Source organism: Oncorhynchus keta, chromosome 22 (genome assembly GCF_023373465.1).
Source record: "Oncorhynchus keta strain PuntledgeMale-10-30-2019 chromosome 22, Oket_V2, whole genome shotgun sequence".
Taxonomy (NCBI): Eukaryota; Metazoa; Chordata; class Actinopteri; order Salmoniformes; family Salmonidae; genus Oncorhynchus; species Oncorhynchus keta.
Genome location: NC_068442.1, coordinates 248,719 through 270,000, shown reverse-complemented (window position 1 = coordinate 270,000; position 21,282 = coordinate 248,719). Strand labels below are relative to the sequence as shown.

Below are 21,282 nucleotides of genomic sequence, written 5' to 3'. Positions count from 1 at the left end.
AGTATCTTCGTCCATTGTCCAATTCTTGCATTTATTAAAATTGTTATTAAACCTATTAACAATTTTGATGCTGAGTCAGATGGAACCTTCAGTCATTTGGAGCGCTCTGTTTATATTCTCCTTAATTTGCATGTCAGGAGGTATTTGTGGGGCGTGTTGGAGCCTGAGAGAGAAGATCAGCCAAACACACACACACTGTGACAAAGTGCACCTCTTAACAGCCACTCCACACACACCAAGATTAAAAAATAAATAACTGATAAAAAATTAGGGGTGACACACGCAGGCACACTTCCACTTCCTCTCCTTCACACACACACACACACACACACACACACACACACACACACACACACACACACACACACACACACACACACACACACACACACACACACACACACACACACACACACACACACACACACACACACACACACACACACACACACACACACACACACACACACACACACACAGGTGTTTGTCTTGTTAGTGCTAAATGAAAAGAAATGGATCATATTTTGTGCTGATGATGCTTCTGCCATCTGTTCTCTGCTGCAGTCTGGGGTGGGCTTTGTGAGCACGGTGCTAGGTGAAACATGGTACTGTGTCGTTCACTTTTTGAGAGCATGGTGTTAGGAAAGCCAAGGTTGAGGGTTCCGTTCTCTAATTCAAATTACACTTCTGGTTGTCAGATATATAAATAAGTCCATTACCAATATTTGGATCACAATTTTTGAGAGCAGAATGTTAATAATTTCTTTAAACCGTCAAAGGTCATATAGGTCATTGTGAGAGGTTGACAGGTGGCCTGTTTAATCCTGAGACCTCATCTCCTGAGACATTAACCAATCATATTGATTTCCTGCCTCGGTTAAGCCAATCAGTGAAGTCCCCCCTGCAGTCAGTTTAACATAACATCATTAAATATTTACATTAATAATTTAAATGATCTTCCCTCCTCATCATTAAAACACTGTTTAATTCAAGATTGTTTGATGAACCCTGCATTTACCCCAGACACCATGGTCAAATCAATAGTCCCACTGCACTGCTCAGTTGTTATCCCCACACTCCGACTCCACACATTAACCATGCTTCTGTCTATTGTCTCATCTCACACCTGCTGTTAGAGTCTAGATCATTATCAACTCCCGATGAAATAGAAATGAGATATTAAAAAGTATCTGTTTACTTGAATTAAACAGACAATAGAAAATTAAATGGGACCATCATCTAGGGAGAGGGGGTTGTGATTGGTCGACATCTCTATTTCTGTGGTTTGTGGCCCCACATATGTTTTTACCGTTTGATTGACAACCCAGATAGTCACGATCGTCGTAAGAAGCGGACCAAAGCGAAAAAATAACATTTTCTGAGGCTAATTTTTTCACATTAGTTCTCCTCTCCTTTCTAATGGCATCACCGATGAGGTGAAAACCAAATGGAAACATGCATGTATCAACAATTCCATTGTTAATAGAGTGAAGCTCCTCCACTCCTCCTGATCCTGTACGAACAAGCAGGTGATTTGCCAACCATCTCCCAGATAGCCTTAGTCGTTAGAGTGTTGGGCCAGTATGGGCCGAGTTGACAAGGTAAAAATCTGTCGTTCTGCCACTGAACAAGGCAGTTAACCCACTGTTCCCCAGTAGGCCGTCATTGTAATTAAGAATTTGTTCTGAACTGACTTGCCAAGTTAAAAAATAAATTAAGATGTACACGTGCAGCAATACATTTTACGGGCCTAATCATATAAATACATAATCCCTATTAATTCAATAGGATCTCTGTGGGCCTAGCCATAAAGATTTGTCATTTAACTTTTAAAATATATTACATTTTATTGTGGCATAAACACAACCAATCATGATATTTTCATCTGATTGTCAAACAATCACTACAAAGGGCTCCTTTACGAGGCTGTGAGTGCGCGTTCATCCACTCACAACATATATCTAGTCTCCAAACAGGGCTGAATGGAAAGAAACACCTGTTACACAAAACAGACATTTGCCCACTGCTGTCCACGCGTATCTCTGTATTTTTTTCTCCCCAGGCGAAGATCGAGTCATGCGTTCTTCGAAACATGACCCGCTTCTTAACACCCACCTGCTTAACCCGGAAGTCAGCCGCACCAACGTGTCAGAGGAAACACCATTCACCTGACAATTGGGTCAGCCTGCAGGCGCCCAGCCCGCCACAAGATGCCGCTAGAGCGCGATGAGCCAAATAAAGCTCCCTGGCCAAACCCTCCCCTAAGCTGTAAGACGCTGGGCCAATTGTGCACCGCCCTATATGACTCTCGATCACTACCAGTTGTGATACAACCCGGGATTGAACCCACTGCAATGCAGTGCCTTAGACCGCTGCGCCACTCGGGAGGAAACATCCCTTCTCTCTTCTCACCACCTATATACACTCAGGGTGTCATGTACCCCAAAACTCTCTGAGGGGCACACATTATGTGAGGATGGATGAGGGATGGTCCAAAGTGGGAGAATTTAGCATTTTTCAAACAGCTGAAATGGCATTTTCCTGCAATCTAGAGCTATACTCATTATGCTTAATTCTACGTAAAAAAATATGTTTACTTTTCTGCATAAAAAGCATACCTCGAGCTGTCTGCATTCTATAGCTATTTTAAAGAAAATAAATATGCTTCTCTGCATCTCTGCTTAAATATGGGTAAAGGAATGTGAGTCTTATTCAGTACATTTAGAAATTGCTTGCTTTTCTAAAGTCTACCTGCCTTGCCAGCAGGCATAACAGCTAATATATTTAAACAATCTCTTACTTTATTGATAGCCTGTAATGGCTCCTTGGTAGCTGGTTATGAGGTTGAGAGATTGGGAACCTATCTGGGCTAGTTAAAGCCAACTTCCTAAAATTGCTAGGTGAATAGTAATATTACAGTGAGAGAGAATATATATATACCATATATAATATATACAGTGCCTTCGGAAAGTTTTCAGACCCCTTGGCTTTTTCCACATTTTGTTGTATTACAGCCTTATTCTAAAAGCAATTACATGTATTTGTTTTCAGCAATTTCACACACAATACTCTATAATGACAAAGCGAAAACAGGTTTTTTAGGATTTTTGTGTTCTTGGGGACCTTCAATGCCGAGACAGGATTGTGTCGAGGCACAGATCTGGTGAAGGGTACCAAAAATGTCTGCAGCATTGAATGTCCCCAAGAACAAAATGGCCTCCATTATTCTAAACGGAAGAAGTTTGGAACCACCAAGACTCTTCCTAGAGTTGGCCGCCTGGCCAAACAGACCGATCGAGGGAGAAGGGCCTTGTCAACTGTGGAACCTTATATAGACAGGTGTGTGACTTTCATGTCCAATCAATTGAAGTTACCACAGGGATGATCGATGGAAACAGGATGCAATGGAAACAGGAGCTGAATTTCGAGTCTCGTAGCAAAGCGTCTGAATGCTTACGTAAATAAGGTATTTCTGTTTTTTCTAAAATCTTCAAACTGGTTTTCGCTTTTTTTCATTATGGTTTATTGTGTGTAGATTTATGAGGGAAAACATGTATTTAATTAATTTTAGAATAAGGCTGTAACATAACAAAATGTGGAAAAAGGGACAGGATCGGAATATTTCCGAATGCACTGTATATTAGAGGCATGACACCTCTGTATACACTATCTTTACCTCCTTCTCCATCCCCCTGCCCTCTGTTTCTCCCCCTCTTCCCTACCTTTTATCTACCCCTCCTTCCTTCCAACTTAATTCCTACGTCTCTCTTTTCTCTTCTCAACTATTTTGAAATGCCCACTCCTCCTTCCCCTCCATCCTCCTCTCCTCGTCCCCCTTCTCTCCGATCTGCACCCCCTTCACTAATGAGAGAATGACACTCTTTTTCAGAAGATGAATGATTGCTGTTCTACATTCAGAGGAGGACAAACACACGCATGCACACACACTCATACACACACATACACTCTGAGATGTTTGAGCCCTTAATTTCTTTCCCTCCCAAATACATTCAAATGAATGTTTAGGTGTTCAGTAAGTGTGTGTGTGTGTGTGTGTCCTGTAATGAGACACACACTGAGGTTCCAGTAGAGTGTACCGACAGGACAGACGCAATTGTGGAGTTGCACCGATCACACACTCTTCTCCTTGCTCAGATAGGAGTTTAGCCCCTCTGTCTTTCTCCTCATCTGCCTGTCTCTCTCTGTGTGTCTCTCCCAACCTGATTTAAAGATATACAGACTTCTAAAGGGAATATTTGCATAACCTTTGTGCAGGTTGTGGAGCACTGTTCTATGCTGTGTTGCTCTCATGTCTTGTTAGTTAGTGCAACCTGACTCTCTGTTTCTGTTTAGTAAATATTATAGAGGCTTGTTCCTACACCCCCACCCGCTGTTCATCACCACACATAATTTATTCATGAAAATACCACACACACATGCCTACACACACACACACACACGTACAAATCTAAATGAATGTTTAACCAATTTAGATGTCTGAATAAGATTAAGTGTGTGGTCTCTCCCCACCCTCACCCCAGCAACATGGATTCGTTATTAATGAATGAGGGGTTGTATTCATTATTCATGAGATGAGATGATGTAAGTACTTTGACACCCATAAAAACCACAGTCTCTATGGGGGGCAAAAGGGAGAGAGAGTGAGGTGGGGTGGCAAGGAGTTTAGGAGGAGAGATGGAGTGGAAGAGGTTTGGAGGAGAAGAAGTGCCTCTCCTCTCCTCCTCTCCACTCCACTCCTCTGGTCTCTGCTTCTCTCCTCCCCTTATCTCCACTGCTCTCCTCTCTCCTCCTCTCCTCTTCTCTCTGTTGTGCTGCATGGTGTTGTGTCTCGTTGTGCTATGCCATGCCATCTTGACAGAGTGTGTTGGGGGAGAAAAGAGGAGTCTGTCCTGGAGAATGCTGTGTCGTCTCGTGGAGTGACGGTGACAAATGGAGTTTCCAGACAGCCCTGCTACAATTGTTTCATTTCGAGAACAGCGATAATATGTCTCACTGATGCAATCCCTACTAGACTGAGGAAGTATTTCAAATCAAATCAAATTTATTTATATAGCCCTTCGTACATCAGCTGATAACTCAAAGTGCTGTACAGAAACCCAGCCTAAAACCCCAAACAGCAAGCAATGCAGGTGTAGAAGGACGGTGGCTAGGAAAAACTCCCTAGAAAGGCCAAAACCTAGGAAGAAACCTAGAGAGGAACCAGGCTATGTGGGGTGGCCAGTCCTCTTCTGTCTGTGCCGGGTGGAGATTATAACAGAACAAGGCCAAGATGTTAAAATGTTCATAAATGACCAGCATGGTCGAATAATAATAAGGCAGAACAGTTGAAACTGGAGCAGCAGCACGGCCAGGTGGACTGGGGACAGCAAGGAGTCATCGTGTCAGGTAGTCCTGGGGCATGGTCCAAGGGCTCAGGTCCTCAGAGAGAAAGAAAGAGAGAAGGAGAGAATTAGAGAACGCACACTTAGATTCACACAGGACACTGAATAGGACAGGAGAAGTACTCCAGATATAACAAACTGACCCTAGCCCCCGACACAAACTACTGCAGCATAAATACTGGAGGCTGAGACAGGAGGGGTCAGGAGACACATTTCAGTGGGTCTTTCATTTTGACCGCAATTACCTCTCTGACAAGCCCAGAGTGTTTGTGTTTTTGTGTGTTCACGTGCGTGCATATCAAGTTTATTGAGTGTCTGGGAGAGTGATTCTCTATTTGGATCAGCGCCAAAGTTGTAATGTTTTCTGTAATGTCTTCATTTGGCCCAGGGAGGATTAATTTGGGACATGATTGGAAGCTATTAAATCGTGTAAATAGCCAGTACGGATTAGTTTAAACACACACACACACACACACACACACACACACACACACACACACACACACACACACACACACACACACACACACACAGGGACAGTAGATTTGATGGGCCTGCTGTGATACTGCAGTACAATATAGGTACATGCTGACTTAGCCAGGCAATAAAATGGCTGACCAGGAAATAGACCACCACTGGGATATTTATGGCTTCATGTCTTTCATGACTTTGACCTCGATAGCCCTGCGATTGATTTTTACAAGACTTGACACATTTGATTTGATTTTCTATCAGGTCCTGGTGTTGCTTCCAAAAAACTCTTAGTGTGGACATCATTTTTTTACTGGGATTTAAAACTGAATCTTTTACCACCTCTGGCTCTTAGATTCAGTAACTAAGAGTTGGTATATAAATATATAAAAAACAAAAGTATCTGGACACGCCTTCAAATTAGTGGATTCGGCTATTTCAGCCACACCCGTTGCTGACAGGTGTATAAAATCAAACACAGCCATGCGATCTCCATAGACAAACATTGGCAGTAGAAGGGCCTTACTGAAGAGATCAGTGACTTTCAACCTTGGCACCATCATAGGATGCCGCCTTTCCAACAAGTCAGTCCATCACTCACAGAACGGGGCCGCCGAGTGCTGAAGAGCGTAGCTCATACAAATCGTCGTCGATTGCAACACTCACTACCGAGTTCCAAACTGCCTCTGGAAGCAACGTCAGCACAAGAACTGTTAAATCGGGAGCTTCATGAAATGGGTTCCATGGCCAAACAGCCACGCACAAGCCTAAGATTACCATATGCACTGCCAAGCGTCGGCTGGAGTGGTGTAAAGCTCTGCACCATTGAACTCTGAAGCAGTGGAAACATATTCTCTGGAGTGATGAATCACACTTTGCCATCTGGTAGTCCATCTGGTAGTCCAACAGATTAATCTGGGTTTGGCGGATGCCAGGAGAACGGTACCTGCCCCTAAGCATAGTGGCAACTGTAAAGTTTGGTGGAGGAAGAATAATCGTCTGGGACTGTTTTTCATGGTTCGGATTAAGTATCTTAGTTCCAGTGAAGGGAAATCTTAACAATACAGCATACAATGTTCTAGATTATTCTGTGCTTCCAAATTTGTGGCAACAATTTGCGGTAGGCCCTTACCTGTTTCACCATGGCAATGCCCCAATGCACAAAGTGAGTTTCACACAGAAATAGTTTGTTGAGTTCGGTGTGGAAGAACTTGACTGGCCTGCACAGAGCCCTGACCTCAACCCCATCTATGAATTGGAACACTGACTGTGAGCCAAGCCTAATCACCCAACATCAGCACCAGACCTCACTACTGCTTGTGGCTGAATGGAAGCAAGACCCCGCAGCAATGTTCCAACATCTACTGGAAAGCATTCCCAGAAGAGTGGATACTGTTATAGCAGTATCCACAACTCCATATCAATGGCCATGATTTTGGAATGAGTTGTACGACGAGCAGGTGTCCACATACTTTTGGTATGGCAGTGTACTATAATCTCAGTATCTGTGATACCAACAATTGATTTCCCATAAGGATGTTGTCAAGCTGAATCTTGTTAAGGGCATTTGATATGTTTGTGTACATGTGTTTGTATCAGTGTCTTTCCTGGGGGTACTCATTTATGAGAAGCAGGTCAGGTCACCACCCTATGACTCATCGTGACATCATGTATCTCTTTACACTGTAGTCTCTATGCCACGTCCAGCTCTCTGGTGTGTCATTCTCTACTCCAGCTGCTGCTGTCTTATACCAACGTGTGAGCTGTATTACATTGTCGTATACCACATCTCTGCTCTGTCTGGTCATTTGGCCTACTGTCTTACACCACTTATCTAGGAGCGAGAACTCGGCTGACTTTTGAGCAACAGAGGTTAGAATGAACTGTATTAACTGTATTTAAAATACAATTATAGTGAAAGTAAAAGTGTTTTAGTTAAGTTAACATGCAAGGGTGTACAGTACAAGTGCTGACACATAATAAAGACCTGGACAATAGACATTTTAGTTACTGTACCTCTTGATGAGATGCATCTCAAGTCCCATGGACCTCATGCCTTTGTTGTACTTAGGAAATCTCCTCACCTTTTGGTATAAAACCTTAAGAGCATTACTGTCCAAAATGCCAAGACACAAAGCACTCCAATAACCCTTTTTACAGATTGTAGACTCATATATATATATATTCTGTAGCTCAGTTGGTAGAGCATGGCGCTTGTAACGCCAGGGTAGTGGGTTCGATTCCCGGGACCACCCATACGTAGAATGTATGCACACATGACTGTAAGTCGCTTTGGATAAAAGCGTCTGCTAAATGGCATATATATATATTTTAGAGCAACCCTTACAAAGTACATACAGTATCTCCAACATGTCAGCAAAGCACTCAAACAACCAACCCATTTAACCTCTCACCAACAGTCAAAAAGCATTTCCTTCCTATTTTTTTCTTATTCGTCTGATGCTGTTGGCGGTAGGTGCACCCGATTCAGCTGCCCAGTGTGCCCTGGGTAGGCGAAGTTTTCCCATTTTGAACCATTTCATGCGTCTGCCTTCCCGGCATGCCCGGAAAGCAAATCAAGTGCACTATAGGCCTACTGCGGGACAATCGGATGGCTCAGAATACCGTGTCTGCAGTACCCTAGATGGCATAAAAGAAACCTACAGAAAAGTTAATACTGTGAGATAAAACGTTTAAAACCATGACTAGAGAGAGACTGTCGACAAATACAGCAAAGAAAGAGCTGCTGTTTTACTGAGTAAGTTCGTGTTTAAGTTGTTACTCAGCACTGTCAACACTTTTACAAGCCATAAAATGTGGGTTCTTCTTACTTCCACTCGTGCTTCAACCAGCAGTGCAGCTGCAATGAAGTAAGACCATGTATCATAGATTTGAGTTATTATTCGCGACTTGGATCTGTTTTTATATTGAGAAATATTCAACTTTCTCTGTTCATAGGATTAAATATAATAATTTGTGCATGAGGCAGAAATAATGCGGTGAACTCGAGTTTTACCATAAACTGGAAGACTGTGTTCCTTTTTGGCAGAGAAAGCGTAGGGATGTTGAGAGACAGACCATCAGTCTGCTGCTCTCTTAGTCTCTCTCCTGAGATTGACCATCAGATGCAGGCATCATCAGCCCAGTGAAAAATAAAAAGCTAATTATTTAAATGAATGCTCACTCAGCTGTGCCTCACAAGTAATACAACAACTGATCTGTATTGCCTACCTAAACTTTTGAAATATATATATTTTGAAATTGTCCCACAACAATGCATCTGCAGGGTCATTCAAGCAAAGCAAGTATGTGGTGATTTTATTTTTTATTTATTTAACCTTTAACTAGGCAGAGCAAATAAAATGATAATGTGATAATGTATTGGGCCTACAACATACTGATGTAACGTATACGCAGGGAGTTTGGAAACAGCTTCAGAAGGCGAGTTTAATAATAATAAACATGAAGATAATACAAAACAGCAGATGTGTACTGAACGTAACCAAAACCAATACTGCCTGATGACTGAGGCAACAGAGGGCTATGTGAAGGGAGAGGAATCAGTGTGGTGAGGAAATCCATATGTGCTTAAAGATGGGGAGCAGGTGTGAAATGATGGTTGCAAGGTGTGCACAATGTGGGTTGCCAGCAGGAGTAGGTGTGACAATACCCCTAAACAATATGTTACCACATTGACCCTCTGGAGGACCTTGAAGGGCCCCACAAACCTGGGGTTCAGTTTCTGGCAGGGACAGGCGGAGCTGAAGTTTCCTGGTGGAGAGCCAGACGTGATCACCAGGATGGAACACGGGAGCCTCACTGCGGTGGTGGTCCGCCTGATCCTTCGGACGGTGTGCTGGAGGCTCAAGTGGGTAGCGTTCCACACCTTCTCTATACTCCAGAACCGCTCATCCACTGCAGAGGCTTCAGTCTGGCTCAGACCAGAGAGAGAGAGTGATAAAATAGGTCCTCCAACATCCTAGGCCCCAGCCAGGTTATGAAGTTGGAGCCACGGGAAGCCGAGGATTACTTTGTGTACGGTGATGATGAGGAAGGCTTTCCTGGTGCTTGGGTCCCACGGTGAGGGTGAGTGGTGCTGTGATGTGCATAATTGTGCTGGATCCCAATGGACGCATATTCAGGGCTTAAACAGTAAAAGGAGAGGAGAACAGATATGAAGTTGCCTCATCCCTGAATGTGAAGGCCTGGTCGATAAAGTACCCAACGGCACCGGTGTCCACTAGAGCTGTAGAGACCAAACTTGAGGCACAGCCAGCCATAGGAATCATAAAAGGTTTGGCGGAGAATCAAGGTAATTGAATACTCGCGCCTACCCTGGGAGACGGAAGGTCACAGTGCCACCCCTCTGCTCTAGTGAACTCTGGGTTGGGGCACACCAGACACCACTAAAGCTGGTGCCCCTCCTGGCCATAATAGGGACAGAGCCAGCTGTCTCCATCGACGCTGCTCTGCAGCGGAGAGGTGGGTTCAGGCTCTGCCTCAGGACAGCCAAAGTAGGGAGGTGAGTGGCGAGGTAGACACTGGCGAGCTCGAAGAAGGTGGATAGCCATTGGACGCGATGTTGTCATCCCGACATGCCAACTCGGTCTGGACCTCTTTGCACAGTCCACTGTGGAATAGAGTGCAGATTGCCAGGACCGGTGGTTAGTAGACCGGCGACGTCAAGCACCGGATGGAGGGAAGGTTGGTGACCACTGCTTTAGATCCTCTCTACATCTGGATAAATAATAGATATCTGTACCACTGGAACACATTGTGTATGAAGCATGGCACGCCACTCTCCTGCAAGCAATTTAGCTATCCCCTTCTTTCTTTACCACCAAATGTTTGCATATAGGTTATTGGTAAAGTTACCAGGTTGTTAGCTAGCTAGCCAGCCAACAAGGTGTAGCCTAAACAAATGTTTAGCTGTCCAGTCTGCAAGTCAGCCTAGTTTTAGAACGGCCCTCGGTATGGTTTATGAATGTAAAATTTGGCAAAAACAAATTTTGCACCGATAGTATGGGTCATAACTTCAGAAACAAGCTGTTTTCTCCATGGAAAAGAGGGAGACTTGTCAAAACCTGGCTATGGTATATACAGTGGAGAAACTGGGAGAGTTATGCAAATTCAAAGACAGCCTACTTCTTTATACTCGAGGGGGAGAGAGACAAACAGCTAGACTGCTGTTACTATTAAACTCAATGCTATTGTTTTTATTTCGTAAATCAGTTTGTGTTTCTTAACCAGTCAACGACAAGCTAACTAGAAGGCTGGTGACTGGTTAGCTATGGGGAAGTAAGAGAGTCTGATGATCGGAGCCGGAGCGAAGCCTGCCTGCCCACACTCATCGCTCCCCCACAACTCACCAGCTGATGTTGCTTGTGTGTACCCTGTGTGGGTCATCCTTCCCTCTGCTGAACAGAAGAGAACCCTCTCTACACTACGCATCTAGTGCTGCTAATATTCTGCTTATTTATTCAGTCAATAAATATTCTAACATTTGGTTATAGCAAGCCTAAATAAAATCAGGATTACAAATGAGCTTAACAAGTCACATAAACAGTTGGACTCACTCTGTCTGCAATAATAGTGTGATACATGTTTTTTTTAAATGAAAACCCAATCTCTGTACTCCCCACTTACAAGTATCTGTAAGGTCCCTAAGGAGAGCAGTGAATTTCAAGCACAGATTCAAGCACAAAGACCAGGGAGATTTTCCAATGGTTCACAAAGAAGGGCATCCATTGGCAGATGGTAAAAAATAAGAAAATACATTGATTATCCCTTTGAGCATGGTGCAATTATTTATTACACTTTTGATGGAAACTACAAAGATACATGCACCCTTCATAACTAGGTTGTCAGAGAGGAAGGAAACCGCTCAGGGAGGCCAATGGTGATTTCAAAACAGTGACAGAGTTTAATGGCTGTGATGGGAGATAACTGAGGATGGACCAACACCATTGTAGTTACTCCACAATACTAATCTAATAGACAGTGTGAAAAGAAGGTAGCCTGTACAGAATTGAAATATCCCAAAACTTGCAACATGTTTGCAGTAAGCCACTAAAGAAATGAACTTTTTGTTCTGAATACAAACCGTGATGTTTGGGGCAAACCACCACAACGTATTACTAAGTACCACTTTTCATATTTTCAAGCATGGTGGTGGCTACATCAAGTTATGGTCATCAGTAAGGATTAGGGAGTTTTTTTTAGGACACAAATAAAAGGAATAGAGCTAAGCACAGGCAACATCCCAACAGACACTGGGAAACCAATGCATCTTTTAGCAGGACAATAACCTAAAACACAAGTATATACACTGGAGTTGCTTAGCAAGACGACATTGAATGTTCCAGAGTGGCTAAAGTTTTGTTAAGGTTAGTAGTTAAAGTAGTTAAAATTTTGACTTAAATCGGATTGAAAATCTATGGCAAAACCTTGAAAATGGCTGTCAAGTAATGATCAACAACTAACTTGACTTAGCTTGAATAATTTAAAATAATAATGGGAAAAATATTGTACAATCCAGGTGTGCAAAGCTCTTAGGTCATTCTAGCATGTATTGACTACTTATATAATCAATATGTATTTGTGTTTTATTTTCCATTCATTATAAAAATCTTGTTAACATTTTTTTTATGTTAGAGCGTTGACAAAAAATGGCTATTAAATTCAAAACGTGGATAAGTCTAGGGTTGTGAATGTTTTCAAAAGGGACTATATCTCTCTATTACACATGGGAACAGATTTCCAAAATCAAAATCACTTTGAGCTGATTTGCTGGTGTCTTTTATATCGAACAATAAAGATATCAGAATACGAACTATCAAAGTAAAATCAGAAATTAGATTTTTCCTGTGTTTCATATATATTTCCACACTGAGGTTGGGATAATTCTGTGAAATTGTGAAAATTATGATAATGCCCTTTTAGTGTAAGAGCTGTTTGAAAGAAGTCCTGAAATTTCAGTCTGTTTTGATGGGATGGAGTTTTGGCCTGCCTGGTGACATCAACAAGTAATTGATTTTACATGCCAATAAGAGAGAGTTTGAAACCTCTCTGCAATAACAGCTAGTTTTCAGTTTTCCCCTCCCCACCCAGACCACTCCCTGACAGTCCAAGCAAAATTCTAGCTTGAGAAATTGCTCTTTGCTAAGAAGCAATTTTTGTTTCTTTTTGACCATTTTAATTTCAAACAATCACAGTAAGGTGCTTAATTGTTACTCAGAAATTATTTGATATTGAGATAAAAACAGCTGCATTGGACTTTTAAAAGTGAGATTTTTACAGGACAGTTTCTTTAAAACTATAACTAGACTATAATTTCCTCCTCATATTGTACAGTATGTGTCTCCACACACCTACAGTGCCTTGCGAAAGAATTCGGCCCCCTTGAACTTTGCGACCTTTTGCCACATTTCAGGCTTCAAACATAAAGATATAAAACTGTATTTTTTTGTGAAGAATCAACAAGTGGAACACAATCATGAAGTGGAACGACATTTATTGGATATTTCAAACTTTTTTAACAAATCAATCTGTGGAAAGAACTGAAAACTGCTGTTCAAAAACGCTCTCCATCCAACCTCACTGAGCTCGAGCTGTTTTGCAAGGAGGAATGGGAAAACATTTCAGTTTCTCGATGTGCAAAACTGATAGAGACATACCCCAAGCGACTTACAGCTGTAATCGCAGCAAAAGGTGGCGCTACAAAGTATTAACTTAAGGGGGCTGAATTTTTCAGTTTTTGATTTGTTAAAAAAGTTTGAAATATCCAATAAATGTCGTTCCACTCCATGATTGTGTCCCACTTGTTGTTGATTCTTCGGGGGGGCCGAATACTTTCGCAAGGCACTATACGTCCAGGCTATTGATGGATTCAAGACAAGATTGTTTTTCTTGATTTCAGATTCTCAGTTTGTTTGTGTCAAAGTAGCCTGTCATTTTGATAATTTGTGATTTATAAAAAAAGATTATGTTTAAGTCTCCAGTTATCTAAAATAATGCAGAATTTCATGAAATGGTCACCCACCTTTTGTTCCGGCACTTCCCAGTTCACAAAGCACTGGGTGACACTAAAACATTTTGCCTGTGAGGTAGGGGAGTGCCCCCAATCAAATCTTGCTGAGTGGCCCCAAAAGGCTAAAGGCGGCACTTCAACACATACAGACAGACATACACAATTTAAAAAAATTCTACTGGTTAATTAAGGCATCTAGTTAAAGTTCATCTTTATATTGATAGTCTCATCTTTACCCTCGGCACACTTTGACTTAATGCTCTTTCTGCATCTCCCTCTGTCTCTCTCCCTCTATCACCGTCCCTCTCTCTATCCCCGTCCCTCTCTCTATCACCATCCCTCTCTCTCAGGGCCACTGCTACACATCGAGGACAGATCATCTTCAAAGACGCTCTTGCCCAGCAGCTGTGTGAGCAGGGAGGTGAGCAGCAGAGAACACACAAACACAAACCACAAATCAAATCAAATGTGTATTTGTTACATACACATGGTTAGCAGATGTTAGTGCGAGTGTAGCGAAATGCTTGTGCTTCTAGTTCCGACAATGCAGTAATAACCAACAAGTAATCTAGCTAACAATTCCAAAACTACTACCTTATAGACACAAGTGTAAGGGGATAAAGAATATGTACATAAAGATATATGAATGAGTGATGGTACAGAGCGGCATAGGCAAGATGCAGTAGATGGTATTGAGTGCAGTATATACATATGAAATGATTATGTAAACAAAGTGGCATAGTTCAAGTGGCTAGTGATACATGTATTACATAAGGATGCAGTAGATGATATAGAGTACAGTATGAGATGAATAATGTAGGGTATGTAAACATTATATTAGGTAGCATTGTTTAAAGTGGCTAGTGATATATTTTACATAATTTCCCATCAATTCCCATTATTAAAGTGGCTGGAGTTGAGTCAGTGTGTTGGCAGCAGCCACTCAATGTCAGTGGTGGCTGTTTAACAGTCTGATGGCCTTGAGATAGAAGCTGTTTTTCAGTCTCTCGGTCCCAGCTTTGATGCACCTGTACTGACCTCGCCTTCTGGATGATAGCGGGGTGAACAGGCAGTGGCTCGGGTGGTTGTTGTCCTTGATGATCTTTATGGCCTTCCTGTGACATCGGGTGCTGTAGGTGTCCTGGAGGGCAGGTAGTTTGCCCCTGGTGATGCGTTGTGCAGACCTCACTACCCTCTGGAGAGCCTTACGGTTGTGGGCGGAGCAGTTACCGTACCAGGCGGTGATACAGCCCGACAGGATGCTCTCGATTGTGCATCTGTAGAAGTTTGTGAGTGCTTTTGGTGACAAGCCAAATTTCTTCAGCCTCCTGAGGTTGAAGAGGCGCTGCTGCGCCTTCTTCACGATGCTGTCTGTGTGGGTGGACCAATTCAGTTTGTCTGTGATGTGTACAACGAGGAACTTAAATCTTACTACCCTCTCCACTACTGTTCCATCGATGTGGATAGGGGGGTGTTCCCTCTGCTGTTTCCTGAAGTGCACAATCATCTCCTTAGTTTTGTTGACGTTGAGTGTGAGGTTATTTTCCTGACACCACACTCCGAGGGCCCTCACCTCCTCCCTGTAGGCCGTCTCGTCGTTGTTGGTAATCAAGCCTACCACTGTTGTGTCGTCCGCAAACTTGATGATTGAGTTGGAGGCGTGCGTGGCCACGCAGTCGTGGGTGAACAGGGAGTACAGGAGAGGGCTCAGAACGCACCCTTGTGGGGCCCCATTGTTGAGGATCAGCGGGGTGGAGATGTTGTTGCCTACCCCCACCACCTGGGGGCAGCCCGTCAGGAAGTCCAGTACCCAGTTGCACAGGGCGGGGTCGAGACCCAGGGTCTTGAGCTTGATGAAGCGCTTGGAGGGCACTATGGTGTTAAATGCCGAGCTGTAGTCGATGAACAGCATTCTCACATAGGTATTCCTCAGATGGGTTAGGGCAGTGTGCAGTGGGGGTGAGATTGCATCGTCTGTAGACCTATTTGGGCGGTAAGCAAATTGGAGTGGGTCTAGGGTGTCAGGTAGGGTGGAGGTGATATGGTCCTTGATTAGTCTCTCAAAGCACTTCATGATGACGGAAGTGAGTGCTACGGGTGCTACGGGGCGGTAGTCGTTTAACTCAGTTACCTTAGCTTTCTTGGGAACAGGAACAATGGTGGCCCTCTTGAAGCATGTGGGAACAACAGACTGGGATAGGGATTGATTGAATATGTCCGTAAACACACCTGCCAGCTGGTCTGCGCATGCTCTGAGGGCGCGGCTGGGGATTCCATCTGGGCCTGCAGCCTTGCGAGGGTTGACACGTTTAAATGTTTTCCTCACGTCGTCTGCAGTGAAGGAGAGTCCGCATGTTTTAGTTGCGGGCAGTGTCAGTGGCACTGTATTGTCCTCAAAGTGGTCAAAAAAGTTATTTAGTCTGCCTGGGAGCAAGACATCCTGGTCCGTGACGGTGCTGGTTTTCTTTTTGTAATCCGTGATTGACTGTAGACCCTGCCACATACCTCTTGTGTCTGAGCCGTTGAATTGAGATTCTACTTTGTCTCTATACTGACGCTTAGCTTGTTTGATTGCCTTGCGGAGGGAATAGTTACACTGTTTGTATTCGGTCATGTTTCCAGTCACCTTGCCCTGATTAAAAGCAGTGGTTCGTGGTTTCAGTTTCACGCGAATGCTGCCATCAATCCACGGTTTCTGGTTTGGGAATGTTTTAATCGTTGCTATGGGAACGACATCTTCAACGCACGTTCTAATGAACTTGTACACCGAATCAGCGTATTCGTCAATGTTGTTGTCTGACGCAATACAGAACATATCCCAGTCCACGTGATGGAAGCAGTCTTGGAGTGTGGAATCAGATTGGTCGGACCAGCGTTGAACAGACCTCAGCGCGGGAGCTTCTTGTTTTAGTTTCTGTCTGTAGTCAGGGATCAACAAAATGGAGTCGTGGTCAGCTTTTCCAAAAGGAGGGCGGGGCAGGGCCTTATATGCGTCGCGGAAGTTGGAATAGCAATGATCCAAGGTTTTTCCAGCCCTGGTTGCGCAATCGATATGCTGATAAAATTTAGGGAGTCTTGTTTTCAGATTAGCCTTGTTAAAATCCCCAGCTACAATGAATGCAGCCTCCGGATATATGGATTCCAGTTTGCAAAGAGTCAAATAAAGTTCGTTCAGAGCCATCGATGTGTCTGCTTGGGGGGGGAATATATACGGCTGTGATTATAATCGAAGAGAATTCCTTTGGTAGGTCTACATTTGATTGTGAGGAATTCTAAATCAGGTGAACAGAAGGACTTGAGTTCCTGTATGTTGTTGTGGCCACACCACGTCACGTTAACCATAGAGCATACGCCCCCGCCCCTCTTCTTACCAGAAAGATGTTTGTTTCTGTTGGCGCGATGCATGGAGAAACCAGCTGGCTGCACCGTCTCTCCAGTGAGCCATGTTTCCGTGAAGCAAAGAACGTTACAGTCTCTGATGTCCCTCTGGAATGCTACCCTTGTGTTACGTTCCCCAGTTTATGTGTTGTAGTTTGTGTATTTGCATGTGTTTATTTCAGGAAATGGCTTCCTGAAATCCCTCAAGCAGCTGATTGGTCGACTCCATGACTAATTGCAGAGCTGACCCCGCCCCCTCGTCAAGACACAGCTGTCTCCAATTACCCATTCATTCTGAAGCTATATAAATGCCAGTGTTCTCTTCAGGAGGGAGTTTTTTTTTGCTGGGAGGTCATTGCAGAGATTTTGCTAGAGAGTTTTGCTGGGAGGTCATTGCAGAGATTTTGCTAGAGAGATTTTGCTAGAGAGATTTTGCTAGAGAGATTTTGCTAGAGAGATTTTGCTGGGAGTTCATTGCTGAGAGTTGGTATGTTTTGTGAGTTTGTTGCTCAGATAGAGCTTATTTTATGTCCTTTGTTTCTTAGTTTGTTTGTGAAATTGTTTAATATTCTGTTTCATTTGTTCCCAGGGGGGAAGGGGAAGGCACCTCGGGAGTGCTTAGGCAAGAGGCCCGCGGGCATACATATACCCGTAGCATATTCGCTGTCTAGGCACACTAGGTAAGATCACCCCACCCCCTGTATTTTGGTTAGGGCACCAGGTGGTGCTAAATTAGGTAAGTAGTGGCTAGGCAGGTAAGATAGGAGAGGGGGGGGGGCTTTGAGATTTACTTTCTTTGCTTTGGTTCTGTCCAGACCCTTTTCCCCATATTACTGTGTAAAGGAATAAAGTCCTTGTAAACGGTACCACATTCTGCCTGTTGTAATTCTTACTTGCACCTACAGTCCATACCTTTTTCACTTCACGGAGAGTTTAGTTGTAGCAGGGTGTTGCGTTCCCTCTTCATAGAGGCGTGCGTGATGCCTTGCTCGGATTTCATCAACCTTGTTGTCAAGAGACTGGACATTGGCGAGGAGAATGCTAGGGAGTGGTGCACGATGTGCCCGTCTTACCAGAAGACTGCTTAGTTTTCCCCTTTTTCAAAGTCGTTTTTTGGGGTCGCCGGCTGGGATCCATTCCGTTGTCCTGGGTGAAAGGCAGAACACAGGATCCGCTTCGCGAAAATCATATTCTTGGTCGTACTGATGGTGAGTTGACGCTGCTCTTATGTTCAGTAGTTCTTCTCGACTGTATGTTATGAAACCTAAGATGACCTGGAGTACCAATGTAAGAAATAACACATAAAAAAACAAAACTGCATAGTTTCCTAGGAACGCGAAGCGAGGCGGCCTTCTCTGTCGGCGCCGGAAGTACAACACAGAAAGATGAACGATGATGTTTCAGCACTACAGATAGACTTTTGGGTGTGCTATATTGCCAGCTTCATTTCAGTTTAGAGTAAACTCATATTTCTCTGAGCTGTACTGTTTATTGCTAGTACTCCACAGCCAGTTTCTCTGTGACAGTAATAAATGTACATCGACAGTGCTTTCCCATCATGCACGCTGAGTAGTGGTAATTACTTGTTTAGGAGGAAGCAGACTTCCTTATTCAAGCACCCCTCCAGATCACTTCTGAAACACTACCCGAGAGAGGTTTACAATCAGAGGAAAATTAAGTGGGGTTTTCTTGAAGTAGGCTAACTCTGTTTTCACTCTCAAGTTTGGCCCTTAATAGCACTAGGCTATTAGTTTTAGGCCAGTAAAAGTAAAGTACTAGTGGTGCCATTGAGACAGTTCACAGCATATGGATACACTGTCTATAGTAAAGAGTGTACGAGATAGATAGAGAGAGAGAGATAGATCCTTCTCCTTGCCCTAGGACCCTCTCAACATCAACTATACTCTCAGAGTGCCTAGTCGTCTCTGTTTGGCAAAATACCTGTTTAGGTCTTTTCCTACCAGCATCACTCACTCACTCTGACAGACACAGACACAGACACACAGACACAGACACAGACACAGACACACAGACACAGACACACAGACACAGACACACAGACACAGACACACAGACACACAGACACACAGACACACAGACACACAGACACACAGACAGAGAGAGAAGCCATGCAACCTGCTACCAACCTCAAGCATTACACACACACAGACAAGGGTGCCTGACTTTGTCTGACGGTGGGGGTGCAAAATCTTGGGAGGGTGGAGGGATCTGGGGGACCATCCCCAGATGGCATTTATTCGTTTTTAGCATAAAAAAAAACAAATAAAAATATCCTGCGATTTTTATGAAGAATCCATTTTTATGAACAGAACACAACACAGATTTTGCTACAATTAATTAGATTGAAAAATAGCTTTAATGACTAGATTACTAATATACTCCCATCCCTGAAAATCCCAACAATAATAATTATTTAACAGGTCTGAAACCCTACCAACCCTGTGACTCCCGCCCATTTTCTTGAAAATACCACCCATAATGATCAATTGACATATCCAGAACCAACTCTGTGACTCTCAAAAATATAATGCACCTCCCCTGACAATCCCAACTACATTGACGAAATCACAGGCAAACTGTTAAGAACGTGGGCAGGATAACTCATGACAATGAGGAAATTAAATCGAAAATGGAGGAATAATATTGGTTTACCCAATAAGGATTTGAATTTTGTACTTGTAGGTTAAGAAAAAGCATTGTTTAATTGCACATTGTTTTCATCTATTTTTTACCACAAAGAATGTGATCACAATAACGTACAAAAGTGAGCCTTGATTTATCTTATATTCATTTTCTTTCGCAATATGGATGTTTTTTTCTGGTAGGTCATTGGACAAAACTGTCAACTTGAAAATGCAATCTGGAATTTGCATTTAAATTTGGTCATTGATTATGTTCACATAAAAATAATATAGTATTATAATTAACAAAATAGGTTATTTTGGCAGATATAAATAGTACCAGTCAAAAGTTTGTACACACCTACTCATTCAAGGGTTTTCTTTATTTTGTACTATTTTCTACATTGTATAATAAAAGTGAAGACAACAAAACTATGAAAGAACATATATGGAATCATGTAGTAACCAAAAAAGTGTTAAACAAAGAGAGAAATATTTTATACTTGAGATTCTTCAAAGTAGCCTGCCTTTGACTTGATGATTGCTTTGCACACTTGGCATTCTCTCAAACAGCTTCATGGTGTAGTCACCTGGAAGGAATTTAAATTAACAGGTGTGCCTTTCTATTTGTGGAATTTCTTTCCTTCTTAATAAGTTTGAGCCAATCAGTGTTGTGACAAGGTAGGAGTGGTATACAGAAGAAAGCCTTATTAGGTTAAAAACCAAGTCCATATTATGGCAAGAACAGCTCAAAGTATCAAAGAGAAATGACAGTCCATCATCATTTTAAGACAAAGGTAAGTCAATGTGGAACATTTCAAGAACTTTGAAAGTTTCTTCAATTGCAGATGCAAAAACCATCAAGCGCTATGATGAAACTGGCTCTCATGAGGACCACCATAAGAAAGGAAAACCCAGAGTTACCTCTAATGCAAAATATAAATTAATTAGATCTAACTGCACCTCAGATTGCAGCCCAAATATATGCTTCACAGAGTTCAATTAACAGACACATCTCAACATCAACTGTTCAGAGGACACTGTGTAAATCAGGCCTTCATGATCGAATGGCTGCAAGAAGCCACTACTAAAACACACCAATAAGAAAATATAATATAATATAATGTTCTGATGAGTCCAAATTTGAGATTTTTTGTTCCAACTGCCATGTCTTTGTGAGATGCAGAGTAGGTGAACAGATGATCTCTGAATGTGTGATTCCCACTGTGAAGCATGGAGGAGGTGTGATGGCGTGGGGATGCTTTGCTGGTGACATTGTCAGTGATTTATTTAGAATTCAAGGCACACTTAACCAGCATGGCTAACGCAGCATTCTGCAGTGATACGCCATCCCGTCTGG

At 42.9% G+C, this 21,282-nt stretch overlaps 1 protein-coding gene across 5 annotated transcripts in view; it reads left to right on the top strand.

The window, feature by feature from the left end:
- The window catches only part of LOC118376237 (reelin), a 315,561-nt gene that overhangs the window by 122,172 nt on the left and 172,107 nt on the right, over window positions 1–21,282 (top strand). For all 5 annotated transcript variants that reach the window (XM_052474627.1, XM_052474628.1, XM_052474630.1 and 2 more), the window contains one exon: window positions 14,253–14,323. In XM_052474627.1, the coding sequence (XP_052330587.1) occupies window positions 14,253–14,323 (71 nt within the window). The remainder of the gene's footprint in view (window positions 1–14,252; window positions 14,324–21,282) is intronic.